The following is an 18,966-nucleotide window of genomic DNA, read 5'->3' on the forward strand; positions in this document are numbered from 1 at the left end:
ATAAAATATTTACAGAAATGCTAGATGAATAAGTCATTTTTGTAACCAAGTCTAACAAAGTATCTTTAGGCATGTTTTCTCATTTGCATTATGTGCTCACTTTCATCCCAGCATATTCGGTACTCTTAAAATATGTTCTTATAACATATGTTAGCAAACCCCCCTTTAAATATTCTTGTACAAAGTGTGTTTTTACTTTGATCCTAACCGGTTTTATTATAAGGCCTAAGACTATGAAGGGATTATTAACTAAGCTTGTGTGAAGTAAAAAACATCATATTTTATCTTTTAATGTTCTATTGTTGAGTCCGTTTAAATTTACATAACTTGATTGCAATCTAAGTGTATCAAGGCTACAATGGTTCACAATAGACAAAATTAATTTGAAGTTATAAAAACAATTTAAGAGATTTGCATTGCAACAACCACACAATGATTGTGCAAATTAAACTACAACTTAAAACCTCTCATATATATAGTACTTTTACAAATTGGGGTATCCTCCCGGGTTGAAAAATATCGTAGAAAAAAAAACATTACAATTACAAATAGAAAGAGAGATGTTTTTAAGCATTGAGTTGACAATTCAAAGCTCATAGTTTATTTATTTAATTTAGCATATTGAATTAATTTAGCATATTGAATTATTGATGTCTCTTCTTTTTGAACTTGAATAAAGCTTTAAGTTTTCTCACGGTTCTCCCAAATCTTGATGTGAATTCTATCACTAAATTCCAAAATAGGATTCCGAACAACTTTTCCTCCCTTGATTTTTGTCCACCTGATGATAATTAACAAAAAGTTTATATATATGTTTGTGCATAGCTTTATGAACATTTATGAGAATTATTGTTTAATGTGTTACCTATATTTTGTGACCAAAACATGAAGAAAGGTGGCTATGAAAGCTCTACTTAACTCAGCTCCTGGACATTGTGTCAATCCTCCACCAAAAGGCTTGAAATTTTTGGACACAGTGAAGGAGTCAAGCTCCTTCATTGCATTCAAAAAATGTAACAAATATTTGTTAGTGATCAAGTTAACAAAGTCATAAGATAAATAAAGGGAATGAAAATTTCATACACACTTTCCAGCGCCATGGATTGAAAGTAAGTGGATCCTTATATATTTCTGAGTTCATATGAAGATTTGGTGTAAAAGCCAGGATGATCCAATTAGCAGGAATTATATATTCTGTAAAATTATAAAAGTTAAACATATTATATCATCATCTTACAGAACTTGGGATATTTAGAGAGAACTGTAGGTAGTAGTATACCTTTAAAGTGAATATCTTTCAATGTTTTTCTTAATATTCCAGGAAGCAAAATTGAGAACCTAAGATCTCATTCATTACCTGAAATATGCATAGTAAGAATTACTTATTTACAAAGAATAAAACAAATCAATTAATGTTTTCTTTAGATAAATATAAATGATTAAAGTTCCTTCTTTATTTTTGAATTTGTTTGAGTGAGCTTTTAAAAAAAAATTAAATATTTAAAATAATAATAATAAAAAAAATGATGTATAAATATTTCATAATACCACCCAAACAAAATTTCATTAAGTTAAAATTAAAAAGAAGCAATTAAGATTGGTATTTTTTAAACTACATGTCGTGTAAATTTCATGGATTTGTATTCATTCCATGTCAATGATGAAGTTCTTGATTTGTCTCGGCTTCTTAGAATTTCCTCATGTTCTACCTAAGATACATAGAAAAATAATGGTTAGTGAGAAACTCTAGTTGATAGTAGATACAGACATTTGGTATGAACTTATATATATATAATTGCATACTCTTAGTTCTTCCACGACCGAAGGATACTCTGATAAAAACTTGAAGATTAATTGTGCCATTGATGAAATTGATGCAGAATTAGCAAACCATATCCCTAATACGAGGTACACAATTTGGTCATCATTCATAATTTTGTCCTTTTCCATGTCATTAATTGCCTGGTCAAGAAAATCTCCTCCATATTTTTCTGGCGAATTGCGCCTTTCCTCTAAAATATTCTTGATAATTTTAAATGCTTTTCTCCATTCCTGAATGAACTCAGTTTCAAAGAAAACATCAGTAATCTTTTAGGAGACCACTTCGATAAAGATACTAAAAATATCTGTTTTTAAAGACATTTACATATGTCATGGTATTATTAGACATTTTTATTAAAATCAGAACAAAAATTAATTTATTATAGCAATAATAATAAACCTAATTGTCTGCGTTATAATTATTAGACCTGATTTGATCCGACCGATTTACACAATTTAAATCGAATCATGTTTAAAGTTTTTGATAAAAAGACAAATATATTCCTGATTTTTGTTTTATAAAAACAAAAAAAACAATGATTCAATGGGTTATGTAAATTGACCGGTTCAATCAAATCTGATAATAATTGAGTTTATTGTTATGGTTATAAAAAAATCGGTTTTATTCTAATTTGTTAAAAAATTTAAAAATAATCGGTTCATTAACACGTCCAATAATAATGTGACATATAAGTATCTTTATAAAAAAATGTTTTACGTCTTTACGAGAGCATCCTCCCACATTTTAACCTTTCTACTTGGATGTTTAAGGAAAAAAATAGGATGTAATAAGTAAGTATTATGTGCCTCAAGAGCAACTTTAATAGAGCTTTTTCAGAGTTTAAATCTAATATTATAGAAAGTGTTTGTTTTAAAATTTTACTTTGTATTGAAAATTATTAAAGAAATGATAATGATTTTAGTATAAAGAGACCGTCAATTAAATTTTGCAACCTTGTATAAAGGTTAAATTAAATTAAAATTAAATATTAAAATGACAAATTTTAAATTTAATCTTAAATTACTATTCATGACATATGACCTCATATATTTTAATATTGCATTTTGTGAGACCAAAATAAAATTAAATTGAAATCAAGTATTATTATGCTCTAAGAATATATGTTAATATTATTAATTAAAAAATTTATACAGAAAAATATACAAAATTTAACATTTTAATATATTTATTATTCATTTATTAAAGTAAAAATTTTAAAACTTCTACTAACAATAATAACTTTAGCATATGTCTTTAAGGCATATATTACCTAAACCTACAAAATTATTCATGTTTACCTTTCTACCATAAGAGCAATGTTACATATTAATTTTACTTGCACACAATCATTTTCAATCATTCTCATACCCTCACTCTATAATAATATATTTGTAAAATATTATGGTTGGTTTTTTTAATAAATAAAATTACTTATCTTCCACATGTTAGATAATAATAGAAATATTTATGTTTTTACGTAGTATACTACAATTTCACAGTCAACCTTATTTCACTAGTTGTACTTGTAAAATTCACTAAGAAAGCCAATTTATAGTTACTGGCTACGAAATAAGTAATACTAAATTAGTTTTTATAGTTTTATTAAATTTTAATTAAATTTTTATATTTTTTAATTTAGTTTTTATACTATTTTTAATTTTATAATTAAGTTTTTTTTATGAAAAAATGTTAAAGTTAACAGAATACTTTTTTAAAAAATATATGATAAAAAATTTAATTAAGTTCTTAATTATGAATATTTTTAATTTGTAAAAAAGTATTTAGTTAACTCTAATAATTTTTATAATAGAATGACCTAATTACAAAATTAAAAACAGAGTAAATAACCAATTGAAAAAAAATATAAGAACCTAATTATAAATTTAGTAAAATTATAAGACTAACAAAATAATTAAATCTACTAACTTCTGAGACATAATTTCATATCCAAGGAAAGTAAAATAGATAATACAAACTTTTTTCGGCTCAATTTTGCACTCTGTGCAAGCAACTCGAAGAAGAGGAGAAGGTTGTTTCACTTTTTCATAGTCATAGCTTGCGGAATTAGGTTAGTGTTGTTTATATATAATGTAGATAATGTCCATATATTAGTTCATTTAATTTAATTTCATTTCATTGTTAGTAAAGAGAAGATTTCATTATTAGTAAAGAGAAGAAGAGGAAGAAAAGAAGACAAAAAAGAAAAAGAGAAGAGAAGATACAGAAAAAGAAGAAAACAATGCAACGCATTAGCGATATTAATCGTTTGAACGAAGACAACATATATATTGAAGGGCATTTGAATAGTTAGGTATAATTGGTAGATTTATAATTAGTTTTTAAATTTATATTATGTTGTATGATAAATATATTGTAGTTGGTAGATTAATGTCAAATTTGTTATTTTTATAGGGAAAATTGAAAATATTTTTATGCAGCACTGAAGTAAGTAGAAACTTTTATTAGATAGATTATTGTTTAGAATATTTTTTTTTTTATGATAGGCCTTATTCTTTTTTCTTTTTTTTTTTTATCGAAATCCAATTCAAAAATCGTATGGGTTCAAAAATAGGGTTCTGATTCGCTTTGATCATTGGTTTTCAAATAGTTTTGCAGTCATCGGTTTAAAAATAGAATGGTTTTGCTTGATAATCGAACCAAATTAAACATTAGTTTTCGTTTAAACCGATTCGACCATTCAGTTTGATTCGTTTTTAAAACAATGATAAAAACCATATATGAAAGCTAAATAAGTAGTCGACTGAATTACAGATGCAATCAAATATTAGTTTACCAAACTCAATATTGAGTAATACTCCAAATCAGTGTCTCAAAAAAATTTAATTAAAAATTTTAGGTCTTAAAAATTTTAATTATTAAATTGGTTTTTAATATTTTATTTTATTAGACAAATCAATTCTAATGTTAAATTTTAATAAAAAATTAGACAAATCAACTGTTTTTATCGTTATTTAACAAAGACATAACAATGTTTAAGAATTTATAAAATTTTCATATCAATCTCTTTATATAGACAAATAATATAATGTAAAAATTGATTTGTCCAACGAAATAAAATTTAAAATCCAATTTAATAATTAAAATTTGTTAAAAACTAATACGAAATAATTTTTTTTAGGAATTGATTCGGAGTATTACTCGTCGATATTAAAGTGCATAATCAAAATTGATTCGTCCGTGCAAGAGTGGTCGAGCTATAGCAATTCCGAGCAATGTGTCGTTGAAGAGAGAGAGTTATACATCGGCCTGGACTGAACACCGCGGCAGAAATATCTGCAAAAGATATTCCGACGCTCAAGTCAATTAAGAGGTTTAATGAATATGCTAAGCTAATATAAAACTGAAAGTAGAACCTGGTCCTTAGCCGAGGTTGTGTACTCGGCTTTATAGATGATGTTTTTCCCATTGTGTGGATAGTTCCAAGATTTTGGGTCGGTTATCGAGTTTTGTTTGAGGCGAGCAGATTTTGCTGACCACATCTCCTTTTTTAAGCTTATCGGGTCCGATTTTATCATTTTACGCCGAGCTTTTTGGTGACCGAGGTATAGGTTACGTATCATAGCCCCCAAGCTTGCCTTGGTTTGGACAGGACAAAGGTGAGCTTTTAGTTGTCATATTGTATACCTCGGCCATGGATTTGTTGTTGTGTCCATATCTTGTAGCCCCCAAGCTCAGCTTGGTTCTATGCAAAGATTTGAAACATTTTTGCATTTAATTCTTGCCTTGTTCTTTGCACCTTAAATGACTGGTTGATTTGATATGTGTTGCGTGCTTCTAGGTGTCCCTGACCGTGTGATTGAGAGGTGTTTGAACTTGGTTTTCTTTAACGGTTAAGATTAAAAACGTTCCATATGTAACTGCTTAGTCATTTGTTGTAATAACTGTGCCTGCAACCTTTGGTTTTTTGTTGAATAATTTTGCTTTCCTGGGAACTTTATGTGTCTGGTTACAGAATGTCTAAAAAAGGTGAGTGTTAACTTCTTATTTCTTCTGTTACTTCCTACTTTGTTTCGTTTCTTCTGATTGATGGAGAAAGAAAAGGTTGTGGTTGATGCAAATGATCCTTGTAGTTGGGTTGACCCAATGGTTAAAAGTTATGTCTCTCAGTTTAATGATTATGAGTTTGTTAAACTTCTTGGCTCGGGTATTTGGGTTAGGGAGGGTAGTGGTATTGATATAGAGATATTACCTTGTGGGGAGGGTGACCGTGTTTGTGGCCGCTTGTGTGACTGGTCCTTCTTCTATATGTATAGTTGTTTGTTTACTGATTTAGGTGTTAGACTTCCTTTTACCGAGTTTGAGTGTGGTGTTTTGTATTGGTTGAATTGCGCTCCTACCCACCTTCATCCAAATTCGTGGGGGTTTGTGAGTATCCTCGCCTGTATAGGGTGTTTCCTATTACTGTGTAAAAGCTTGCTCTTCTTCGGAAGAGCTCCAATCCTGTGCCTGTGTGATACTTGATATTGTGGTTAGCTCAAAACTCGATTTATCAAGTGTCAACTATGATAGTGCTGGTGTGTGTGTTGTCTGTCTAGTAGTGGCTAATTTGGATAATACATCAGCTCTAGTGTTTTGTTCTCAGTTTACATGAATAATATTAAACTCATTGAACTTTGAAATAAGATCCTTTGTTATGAGCCAATATTTCTCTAACAAAGGATCTTTTACCTGGTAGTCGCCTTTGATTTGATGTACTACCAGTAAGGATCACAATAAATTGTTATCCGAGGTATTTTGAGTTGTTGGGCGAGCTTTAGTCCAGCCAATAGAGCCTCATATTCTGCCTGGTTATTGCTTGCAGTAAAGTAGAACTGTAGTGATTGCTCAGCTATTACTTTGTCTCATTCCTTTAGTAGTATGCCTGCTCCGCTTCCTTCTCTATTTAATGCTCCATCTACGTGTAAACTCCAACTTATCTCTGTGCGTTGTGTCTCGGCAGTCATTTCTGAGATGAAGTCGGCCAGTGTTTGTGATTTCAGAGTTTTTCTCTATTTATACTTAGTCTCCTTGCTGTGGTGACTAGTGCTAGTGCCAGCTGTTCTATTTTCGGGTATCTTGTCTCCGTTGGCTGTAATAACCTGCTAATGAAGTATATTGGCCTCTACATTTTTCCTGTTTCAACAACTAGAATCGAACTTATAGCATGGTTAGATACTAATAAGTATAAATGCAATGGTTTACCTGTTTTTGGTCTCTGGGGTATTGGAGGTGATGTTAAGAGCTGTTTAAGCTCCACAAAAGATTTTTCACATTCCTCAGTCCATGAAAATTTCTTATTCTCAGATATTGTTTGGAAAAAATGATATGATCGGTTTGCCACTGCAAGTAGAAAACGTGATAGAGCAGCTATTATTCCTGCAAGTTGTTGAACCTCTTTTATTGTTTTCGAGCTTGCCATGTTCAATATTGCACCACACTTTTCTGGGTTTGCTTCAATCCCTCGTGAAGTCAACATGAAGCCGAGGAATTTTCCTCCTTGAACTCCGAAGGCGCACTTTTCTGAATTGAGTCTCATGTTGTATGCTCGAACTTGATTGAAAACTTCCAACAAGTTGTCGCAATGTGAACCTCATGCAGGTGTCTTTGCTACCATATCATCTACGTAAATTTCCATATTCCGACCTATTTGTTGTCGGAATACCTTGTCCATTAGTCTTTGATATGTAGCACCTGCATTCTTTAGACCAAAGGACATTACCTTATAACAAAAATTCCCATGTTCCATAATAAAGGCTATTTTGCTTTGGTCCTCTGGGTGCATTAGGATCTGGTTATAACCAGAGTATGCATCCATAAAACTTAAGCTTTTGAAACCGGAAGCATTATCTACTAATTTATCAATGCAAGGTAACAGATAAGCATCTCTAGGACAAGCTTTATTTAAATTTGTAAAGTTGACGCATATGCGCCATTTACCTGAGCTTTTCCTTACCATTACCACATTGGAGAGCCATGTGGTGAAGTGGATCTCCTTAATGAAACCTGCATTGAGGAGCTTCTTGGTTTTCTCTAGTGCTGCTTGTTTTTTCTCTTCCCCTAGGTTTCTTTTCTTTTGTGCCATAGGTCGGACTGCCGGGTCTAAGTCTGGAATCTCCATGGTTGCCTCACCGAACCGAGTCATATAGTCCTTTAGACTTTTGTGTTGTCCTTGTCTGATTGTGCCTAGGTAGTTTGATCCGTGCACATATATTCTTGATGCAGCAAAGTAATCGATGAAAGATCTCGCCAGCTCCTCAAAAGAAGAAATTGAACCTGCAGACAACTTGGAAAACCAGAGTAATGCAGCACCATCAAGATAAGTAGGAAAAGCTCGACAAAGCACAGGCTCATTGTTAGCGCCGTTAAAAAATATCATAGATTGGAATTTCTTAACATGAGCGCGGAGATCACCAAACTCCTTGTATGGCTCAACACGAAATTTTTCGGCATCTGAAAATTGGTGATCTCTTCGGAGAAAGGGTTGTCCAATGTTAGCTTTTCCTTTGGCGGGATGATGTTCAGGGGATCTGTATTTCCCTGAGCCGAGCTTTTGGAGTTTCCTTCCTCATGCTTTCCAGCATTATTATGGGCAGACAGCTCAGCTATCCTCCGAATCTCTGCCTGAAGCTCAGCAATCTGAGCTAGGATCTCTGCTTGTGTGGGTTGTTGGATCCCATTATCGGCCATGCTTGAGGATCGGGAATCCTGCAAAAAAGAGTAAAAAGCTAGAAAAGAAGACGGTGGGGTTAGGTAAATTCCGGCCCCACGGTGGGTGCCAAGTGATTTGTCCGTGCACGGGTGGCTGAGCTATAGCAATTTCGAGCAATGTGTCGTTGAGGAGAGAGAGCTATACGTCGGCCTGAACTGAATATCGCAGCGGGAATACCTGCAAAAGATACTCCGACGCTCAAGTCAATAAAAAGGTTTAATGAATATGCTAAGCTAATATAAAACTGAAAGTAGAACCTGGTCATTAGCCGAGGTTATGTATTCGGCTTTATAGATGATGTTTTGCCCATTGTGTGGATAGTTCCGAGATTTTGGGTTGGTTATCGAATTCTATTTGAGATGAGCAGATTTTGCTGACCACGTCTCCTTTTTCAAGTTTATTGGGTCCAATTTTATCGTTTTACACCAAATTTTTTGGTGATCGAAGTATAGCTTACGTATCAAAAATAAATAAGCATTAATAATATTATCATTTACCATTCTTAACTCAATTAGAAATAAAAGTATAATCTGAATATTTTTTAGGAAAAAAGACAAACATATAAGACATTTTACTACTACATACCTGAATCATTTGATTAGAATATTACTAATACTTGAGTTATCAAGATTTTAAAACACAAATCTGATTGTGAAAATAAATATGTTTACAATGCAAGTGTAATCATGATTAATTATCTAGGAAAATATAAGAATAATTTTTGAAAAGTATTTTGAACGAACATGAACCAAAGTGGTAGTTAAAAAAAAGTTTAAGTACGATTTTGATTCTTAAGATATAAGTCAAAAATTTTGTTCGTCCCCAATCTTTTCTTTTTCATACAAAATTGTTATTTTTATTAAAATTTAAAAATTTTAGACCAAACTACTATAACAGAAGGAAAGAAGAAGAAGAAGAAGAAGAAGGAGGGGGAGGGGAAGAAAAAGAAAGTGAGGCGACGAAGAAAGGGAACCACGGGGAAGGGAAGAAGAAAAAGAAGAAGAAGAAGGGGGACCGTTGCTCTTCGCCGCTTGCCACTCGTTGCTCGTCGCTATTCTTCGCCAGTCGCTGCTGTTTGCCGCTACCTCTCGTCGCTCGCTGCTGGTTTGCCTCCTCGCCGCTGCTCCTCCCTAGGGTTCTAATTATGCTTCTAATTTGTTGATTTTGTTAATTATATTGTTGATTCTTCTGATTCTATTTCTTTGGTTAATTACATTGTTGATTTGTTGATTTTGTTAATTACACTGGTTCTAATTTTGATTCTATTGTTGTTGTTGATTTTGATTCCATTCTGATTTCATTGTTCTTCTATTTCTGTTTTTTTTATTTCTTCTGATTTTGAATATAGAAGAAAAATATTTCTGCTTCTGCTTTTATTTTTGCTTTTTTATGTTTATTACATTGTTTCTACTTCATTTTTGTTGTTGCTGATGCTTTAATGAAGAAGAAGAAAAAGAAGAAGATATATTACTGTGATGGAGAAGAAAAAGAAGAATAGAAACTGAGTATTTTAGTGAAGAAAGAGAAGAGCATTTTGGTTCGAATGACGATTTTAAAATTTAGCTGAATTTTAGGAACGATTTTGTATAAAAAAAAAGGTTAGAGACAAAAAAAAATTTCGGCCTATATCTTAGAGAACAAAATCTTACTTAACCCTAAAAAGAAAGATAGAAAAACAACTATATACATGTAATGTTTAAGATAAAAATATAAGAAATTTAGAAAGAACAAAAAAGCAAAAAGTAAAGAAAAAAAATTGAAAATCTAGAATATTATTATACTATGGCCAAGTTGGTAAAACTCATATGACCAGAAAATATATTTTTATTTAATTGGATTCGTTAGTTTGTTGACAAACCTATAGAAATTAGGTTTAATTATTCTGTTGATCTTTATAATTTTATTAAAGTTTTAGTTAGGTCATAATATTTTTTTAATTAAATCTCTACACTGCTTTTAATTTTATAATTAAATTTTTTTTATATCAAATACATTAAAAATAATAGAATATTTTTTTTCAAAATACAAACAGTAAAAAATCTAGTTAGATTTTTAATTATGAATATCTTTAATTTACGAAGAAATATTCAATTAACTCTAATATTTTTTATATTAGGAAGGACTTAATTATAAAATAAAAAATTTTAAAGCAATGTAATGACCCAATTGAAAGAAAAAAAAAAGTATAAGGATCTAATTAAAAATTTGATAAAATTATAGAAACTAACAGAATAATTAAACCTAAAAATTAAAATACATGTCAATTTAAAAAAATAATTTTAATTTGATTACATGAAAAATTGAATAAACAAAAAATTAACACTTTTTAATAAAAATTAGACTTAATTAATAATAATACATTATAATTATTGTAATTTGTTCCTGGAATATTTAATGGAATTGTCTTCAACCCTTCTGTAAAATCTGTGAATAATTCTTCTGATATCCTTTCAAAATTGCTAGATAAATTTTCAATATCATATCCAAAATAATGCTTTGCAAAAAAGCGAAAGTTCATCTGCAACACAAGAATAATAAGATGGATCAATAATTTAGTTTTCCGAAATAGTTTTAGCTAGCAAAACAATATATATGAAAATTTTTCTAAAATAAAAAAATAAAAAATTTAAATCTTAAAATAAATTATTTTAATTTTATTTATCTAAATATATTTTTTTAGAGTTGTATGCAAAATCGGATCACTCTAAGACGATCTTTGTATGCAAATTGGAGTACTCTTTTTCGGTCTGCTTTTATTTTGTATGCAGATCATTCTAGAGTGTTTTGATTTTTCATATAACTATAAAAAATATTTTGATAAATAAAGTTGAATTAATTTGTTTTAAAATTTAAAATTTTTCTTTATTTTATTTTGAAAGAATTGCTCAATAATGTATATACCTTTGTTATAGATTGTTTAACATCAATTGATGTTTGAGTTGACCATTGATCCAAAGTCTTTATAAACATTTCTTCAAATTGAGAAATCAACTTTTCTTTTATGCATTCAGCACCAATATGATTTAAAGTGATACTTCGAATGTACTTGTGGATGTTAGAAAAAGGTATTCCAGATCCATCAGATTGTTGAAAAATCTTAGTAACAGGACCTGCCCATATTTCAACTAATTTACCTTCTTGCTGCATCAAGTAACTATTGAATTCAGAATCTGTTGATATCACAATTGGTTGACCAAATAAACTAGTTCGAAATATGGAACCAAATCTGTTGACAAAAAAATAATAAATAATTGTTGTAAATGGTGGATGTCCTCTGTAAAATTTAAAAAATATTTATTAATAAATTAAGTATGAGTAAAGAAGATTAAAAAATTAGAATTTATAATTTGAAAAAGTGAAAATATTTAGAATACGAATTAAAAAGACTAATATTAAAGATTTTGGTACAAAATTAGACCAACAGGCTAAAACAATTAAATTGAACCCATATTTAGTCTAAGCCTAAGGTATATAACCCTCAAACTTAGTGAATTCAGCATCTTCCCCCTTTAATAGAGAGAGACACGGTAGAGGAAGAGAGAAAAGATGTGAGAGCTCAAAACCCTTGGCACTATTCATCATTATCTTCATTTGTCCATAATTTTTTATCCGGAACTTCGATTGGCAAGTCGTTTGCGGCTGTTTGTCTTAAATCCCTCTTTAATTCTATCTAGGTATTATGATAAGTAAACATAAAATTACTATCCAGTTTTCCATTCCCTTTCAATTCGCATTTTGGGTTGAGTTGTTGAGGAATTTCGATTTTTTAAATGCTTAGAGAAGGTTCAACCTTGAGTTTTGATGAAGTTTCAGCCGAAGATTACGTGAGATACGATAAGAAAGCTTAACTCTCTTCATTATCCATAATTTTAAGTAAAACTCTAGCATAAATATTGAATAATTATTGTGATTAGATTGTGTGAATTATCTTGCCTTGTTGGAATTGGCCTTGGGGTTGATTTGGTATGGAGTTGAGTTGCGGATCGGAGTGGTGAGGTTGGAATTATCGGAGAAGATTTTTTCGAGGTTGAAAACGTTATCATTAAGGTACAAATCTTAATTTTAGATAGACACCGTGTAACACTATGTGAAAATCTAGGTTAATTATCCCTAGATAGCATTGAATAAAAATAATTGTTGTGAATGATTGATGCTTAGTGTGGATTTTGTATTGGTTGATGATTGAAATGATGATGTGTATTAGCATGAATTTGAGTAATGATGCATATGTATGGTTGGATTGAAAAGTGTTGTGATATATTCGCCTATGAAAGGCTAAGTGATGAGAATTGGGTCGGGGGTCGAGATAGGGTGTGATATTCCCTATTAGGTAAGTCATGGTAAGTGGTGATTACCATGTGTGAATTGATTGCTAAACTAATGAGTTTTGGATGAATGGAGAGTGTTGTATGTTGTTGTTGTGAATGAGTGTGTTTGAAGGAATGTGCTAAATGTGTTATGATTGGGTCGATTCGGCTTGAAATGGATAGGGATTGATAAGTGAGTGTTTGAAGTGTTTAAAAATGGCATTAGACTGAATTGTTGATTTGAATAATGAGAAGTTGGTTATATGATGAATTGTTAATTTGATTATTGATAGAAAACTTGTGAAATTGGAATGATTATGTTAGAACTTACTTGATTAGGTGTTTAATGGTTATAAGATGATGGATGAGTGTTGAAATGCATAGAAGAAGTTTTAGAATAGTTTGAACTAAGTTGGATTTGGAAATTTGTTGAAATGAGCCTTTTGTAAACTTGGTAAAAATGAGTTTTTAATTAAATTCAACGGGTTATAACTTGGCGCTCAAAGTTTGGATTTCAATAAAATTTATCTAAAATTAAGGTGGTGATGAGAGCTTTAAAATGGTTTACGAATATTGGAAAACTGAATTTTGTAGAGGAAGTTATGAATGATTAAAAATTTAAGGTTTAAGATCAATTCTAAGATTATGCAGAAAATCAGAATTTCTAGTATGGGTGTCCACGCACAGTATGGTGCGTGCGCACAAGACAGAGCGAGGAAAAATGCTCGTGTGTAGGCATGAGAGGTATGCATATGCACGCTCAGGAATTTTTCAAGTTGTGCGTACGCACAAGGGTGATGCGTACGCACAAGTCTTATTTTCTCAATTAAACTCTGTTGACTGTTTGGCTTTCCCGACAAGCTTGTAACTTTTTGTAACCCCCAATTAAGGTCCGATAAATAGTTTTAGGCCCTGAAATAAGTGAGAGTATATTGAAGGTATTGAATTGAATTATTCTCAGATAAACGCTTGGTTAAATCGGATGACATGGTTACGGAGATGGTGATTCGTTCCACCCGTGATGAGGACGGTGATATTATCCTGCTCACGAGTTAATGGAGTTGATAATTGATAAAAGATAGGGATCAATGAACCTAAATTTGATAAATTGATAACAAATTAGGAAGGTTGAGAATTTCCTTCAGATTATACATTTATATATGTGAATGGGGATTATGACGAGATTATGACTGAAAAGTATGATAGGCACTATATCCCAAGAGTATGGTGGACACTATATTCCGGAATGAATATGCGAGTTGAGGTTGAGGATTTTCTCTCTCGTATTACGATTATAATTGAGAAGGCATTATGGTTGACGTTGTGAGGACGGTGGCGTTGTCTCACTCACGTAAAGGCGAGTTGAGATTGAGGATTCTCTCTCTTACTATGATAGACAAGTTGAGATTGATAATTTCTTCTCTTGTTGCGGTGGACAAATTTGAGGTTGAGGATTCCCTCTCTTGTTGCACCGGGGAGTTGGATAGAAGGTTGAGGATTTCATTTGATTCAATTCTATATTATTAATTTAAATTTTGGTTATGTTTGATTATGTTGAATTGAAATAAGTTTTGGATTGATATGGTGATGACGGTGGCTTTGTTCTGCTCACATATAGGCAAGTTGGATGAGGATTTTCTTTCTTGCTATGATAGATAAGCTGAGGTTGAAGAATGAGGATTTCCTCTCTTGTTATATCAAAAAATTAAAAGGAAAAAGTTGAGACTTCCTTTCGATTTAATTTCTGGCTGTGGCATGAACAAGCTAGGTTGAGAATTTTCTACCGTTACATCACAATCTCTCTCTAATTGCGGAGGTTGAGGATTCCCTCCTGGAAGGTTGAGAATTCTCTTTGTATAGTGAGACGATGTCCGGGTTAGCTATCGGGTGTGTCGGATTCTTGTAGTTTATCGGAGACGTGAGTTCATGGCCAGTAGAACAGGTATGCATCATTTGCATTTATGTGTATTTGATTGGGTGTGTATCTTGTATTTGGGTTGCCTTGTTGGTTAATTATATCTATATGTTACCTGACCTAATTGCTTTATCTGTTCTCTCTACTTGTGTATTTTTTATATTGCTTTGTATGTGTTTGAATAACTGATAAATCCTTTATACTGGCGGTGGTGATGCTGAGAGTTGTTATTAATGAGATGTATTAATATGGCTTGATGATGAAAATGAATTTAATTGAGATTGGTACTTTTTGAGTAGATGCAAGGATTATAGTTTGTTCCACTTGCTCCGGATTAAGACCAAATATAGAGAATAATCGATATGAGATGAATGATGAGATGAGAGTTATAATTTTGAATCGTAGCCAAGTTTGGTGAGTTGACAATCATTAGAGATTGAGATGATTAACAAATAGAAAAGAGATTATGGCAGTGTTGATTTAAGGCCGATGAATACATTGTTTAACTTAAAATTCTTTGTCTGTAACTATGAGAGAATTGTTATTGTATTAAAGAATTTTATAAGTGAAGAGACAAGTAAAGGATAAACTAAAAGTATCTATAAGAGTTTTTTCTGTTTGGTTTACAAAAGAACTCTAGGCTTGAACTTTGTGTTGATTGGAGTTTAGGATTGCCTAGCGGGTTCATATCTTTTTATATAGTCTCTATTTGGAATTATTATCCTACTGAGAACCTTCGGGTTCTCACCCGTTGTCGGATTTTGTTTTCAGATGCAGGACATGAAGCACCTCTCTAAGTGCGCTGGAATATTGATGAAGCGAAGACTTTACTTTCGGATTTATTTATATTTATGTAGTACTTTTCTCCACTTTTGATATATGTATATGTATATCCCTCTTAGAGGTTAATCTTTGGATAAGCAGGATTATGTTTTGTTTAACTTCTAGTTCTATAATATACTTTCTAGCCAGTCTTATCTTCGCAGGTCGAGACTAGTATTTTTATGTATCTCCTTTTGAATCCTATATATATATGTTCCTAGCTATATTATTATCTTCGAAATATATGTATGTACTTTTCTATTTTAGAAATCATAATACCTCATCATCTTTGATTTACGACTATAATGTAAGACTTTACGTGGTAGGGTGTTACATCTTCTATATTCTTATTGGGTGAAAATAGAGGAGACATGCTCACTTGTTTTTATGGGAAAAAAAAAGTAAACCCAAATATTATCATATTACCCTTTTTTTTTAGGTTTTCTTACAAATGTACCATCTTTTTCAAAATTCAATACTAAAATGTCATTCTTTTAAAATTATTTACTTAAACAATAAAATTAGGCATCTAAACATATTTTAAACCAAATTTTTAATTAAGTTATCGCGTACTTTTTCTCCTTCATACATACGTAGATACTATTGCTTTCAAGCATATTTTTCTTATTTGTTATCGTTGTTGTTGTCGTCGTCACTGCTACTACCGCCATCATCATTGTCGCTGCCACCACCATTGTCGTCTCTTCTTTTTTCTCTTTTTTTTTGTTATTGTTTGATTTTTTCTCTTCTTTTTTTTCGATTCATCTTCTTTTATTATCATCATTATCGACTTCATCGTTTTCATTTTTTTCTTCTCTTATATATGTTTAGAAAATTAGAGCACATAAATTTTAATGCACAATACAAAAATTTTGATATACAACACAGAAATTTTAGTATATAATAAAAATTTTAAAAGGACCACATGTCTAAAATATTGATATTTTTTATCCATTTTCATGAAGGATAATGGCACCTTGTCCAAAAAAAGACACTTTAATCCTCAATCTTTTCATTTTAAAATAATACGACTCTTCTATTAAAAAACTTGTTAGATAATAACAAAAATTAGTTTTGTAAAAATTTTATTTGTAATTTGTGAGAGTTTTAAATTGTTTATCCAGAATGTCTTGATTTATTATTATTATTATTATGATTATTATTATTAGTAATAGTAGTTGTTGTTGTGTACTACGTGAGAGGCACCTTTGCAGACAGCATACTCAGCACCTTCTTTAATGAAGACGCTTTTTGAATTAATGTAACTTACTATTTTCGCTGCCCGCAAAAATACCTCTCAATCAACATGAAAAAAAGTTGTTTTTTTTCCCTTCATCTTTATAATGATAGCGGTATATATATAAAAGTAAAAACTGTAGGAGTCTAATAAGACATATAAAATGCGTTGGTAAGAAACCTTAAAACATCACCTAATAATTAAATTTATGTATTTAAATTACAATTCAAGTAATAAGTTCGAAAAATAGCTACTTTATAAATTTGTATGTGACTGAACATTAGTTTTTACAATTTCATACTGCCTAAAAACTAAATCCAAACTTTTTGACATTATTATAAAAATATAAAATAAAAACTTTAGCCAATCTACATTTCATTAAGTTGAATTTTGTTCTGAATAAGTTAGTACATACCTCTGGATTCTCTTTGTGATGAAAGGGTGAATGTCCAAAGAATAACTTGGAATCATGAACTGAAGGGTCTCTCCAATGAATGGAATACCCAATGAACCAGGAGGAAGAGAAGATCTGTTTCTGAATTTTGGGTCTTTAAGAATAATAATCCAATGAAATACATAGATCACTAACACAGCCACAATACACAATCCCATCAGTATCCACATTATTCCTTGATTTGTGTTATAGTATGTGATGCTTTTTTAGAAGATTTAATTGCACTTGTATTTATAACTTGTAAGTGAAAAAATATGGACCAACATACATGTGCTAAAAATTAAATCTCTTAAATATATACTCTTCTACTATAGTACTGCAACAAACACCATTATTAGTAATCAATCGCCAACCGTTAGATTAATAGCTATAAATGCATGCGTGTTTGAAAAGGACAATAATAAAGAGAAAATAAAGGTTAGGGGAGAGATACTTCTTATAAATATTTATCAATATTTTAGTTTAATATTTTATTTTTATATTATTAAATTTTAGAATTTTAAAATTTAATATAAAAATATTTTATTAATTTTATTAGTCATGTAATATTATTTTTTTAATCTCTTTAGAATATTTGTTAACAAGACTTTTAAATTTTTATCTACTCAATGTATTAAAAAAAAGTCTTTTTTCGTTACTCTTTTATCGAATATTTTTAAAGCACTTTTTAACTAAATTCATCAAAGAGTGCTCACAATGACAGATCATCCAAGAGTAGTTAAATAGTTAATCATCCAAATTTGCTAAATTATTATTTTTGTCTAAATTATTTCTGATCATAAAAAATTTAATATTGATAATTTTAATAGTAAAAATATAAATTAATTTAATATTTTTATAATTAAAATTGTTTGTATTTAATTTTTATGATAAAAAAGTTTATTTTCTCATAAACAACATAAAGACTTACATCATCTAATTTATAAGCATAAGAGTAAGCTAAAAAGTAGTTTAAAAATATTGAATAAAAGAAACTAAAAAATTAAAATATTTAATTTTTTTGTAAAAGCAAAAATACTATGCTAACATTAAAAATCAACCATCAAATTAGCAATTATAAATCTGTCTATATTTATATATATTTCACATATATTTTAAAAGAATAACTAATCATCAAAATAATCAAATTTTTGCAGCTACATAATTAATTATTTATGAATAACAAAAATTATCCTTCATTATTCAACTAATGCGTATTTTATTTTTTGTTCTTATAATTATATTTTTCATAAGTATAAATTTAATTTAATTAATCATATTATGTATAAATTTAATTAAAAATATAAAGATAGTTCATTTTTTTAGTTTTATATAGGTGGCTAATCTTTTAGGTAGCGTTTGTTTTGTAGTACTGAGACAGAGACTGAGAGACTGAGACACAGTATTATGTTTGTTGGTTCAAAGACTAGTACTAAAATTTCTGTTTCTGTCTCCAAAATTTCAGTATTTCAGTGGCTCCAAAATGTAGGGACACAGAGGACTGATATTTTTAGAAACAGAGACTGAAACTTTAATAACATTTTATACCTAAAATACTCTCATTTTAATTAATTAATTCTAATTTTATCATTTGTGCAAATTAAATTAGAGTTTTATTCTTGTTTCAATTTTTGTCTTTCACTTAACACCAAACAGAATACTAAAACTTATTTCAGTCTCTGTCTCTTAGTCTTTGTCTCTCAGTCTCAGTCTTTCAGTAT

The 18,966-nt window shown here is 30.1% G+C and overlaps 1 protein-coding gene and 1 long non-coding RNA gene across 2 annotated transcripts; both read right to left on the reverse strand.

Moving 5' to 3' along the window:
• Nucleotides 1–677: 677 nt before the first annotated feature.
• LOC107463500 (uncharacterized) lies at nucleotides 678–1,196 on the reverse strand. Its single transcript, XR_001586938.3, has 3 exons — nucleotides 1,088–1,196; nucleotides 866–993; nucleotides 678–781 (listed from the first exon to the last, which is right to left on the reverse strand). It is a non-coding gene; the product is annotated as an uncharacterized LOC107463500 (long non-coding RNA).
• A 6,998-nt stretch (nucleotides 1,197–8,194) lies between these two features.
• LOC107472973 (cucurbitadienol 11-hydroxylase-like) lies at nucleotides 8,195–17,436 on the reverse strand. The gene is made up of 3 exons (XM_052259108.1): nucleotides 17,228–17,436; nucleotides 11,433–11,757; nucleotides 8,195–8,527 (listed from the first exon to the last, which is right to left on the reverse strand). The coding sequence occupies exons 1-3, from the start codon at nucleotides 17,434–17,436 to the stop codon at nucleotides 8,195–8,197; spliced, it is 867 nt and encodes a 288-aa protein (XP_052115068.1).
• Between the last annotated feature and the right edge of the window lie 1,530 nt (nucleotides 17,437–18,966).

This window comes from Arachis duranensis, chromosome 1 (assembly GCF_000817695.3).
Source record: "Arachis duranensis cultivar V14167 chromosome 1, aradu.V14167.gnm2.J7QH, whole genome shotgun sequence".
Classification (NCBI taxonomy): Eukaryota; Viridiplantae; Streptophyta; class Magnoliopsida; order Fabales; family Fabaceae; genus Arachis; species Arachis duranensis.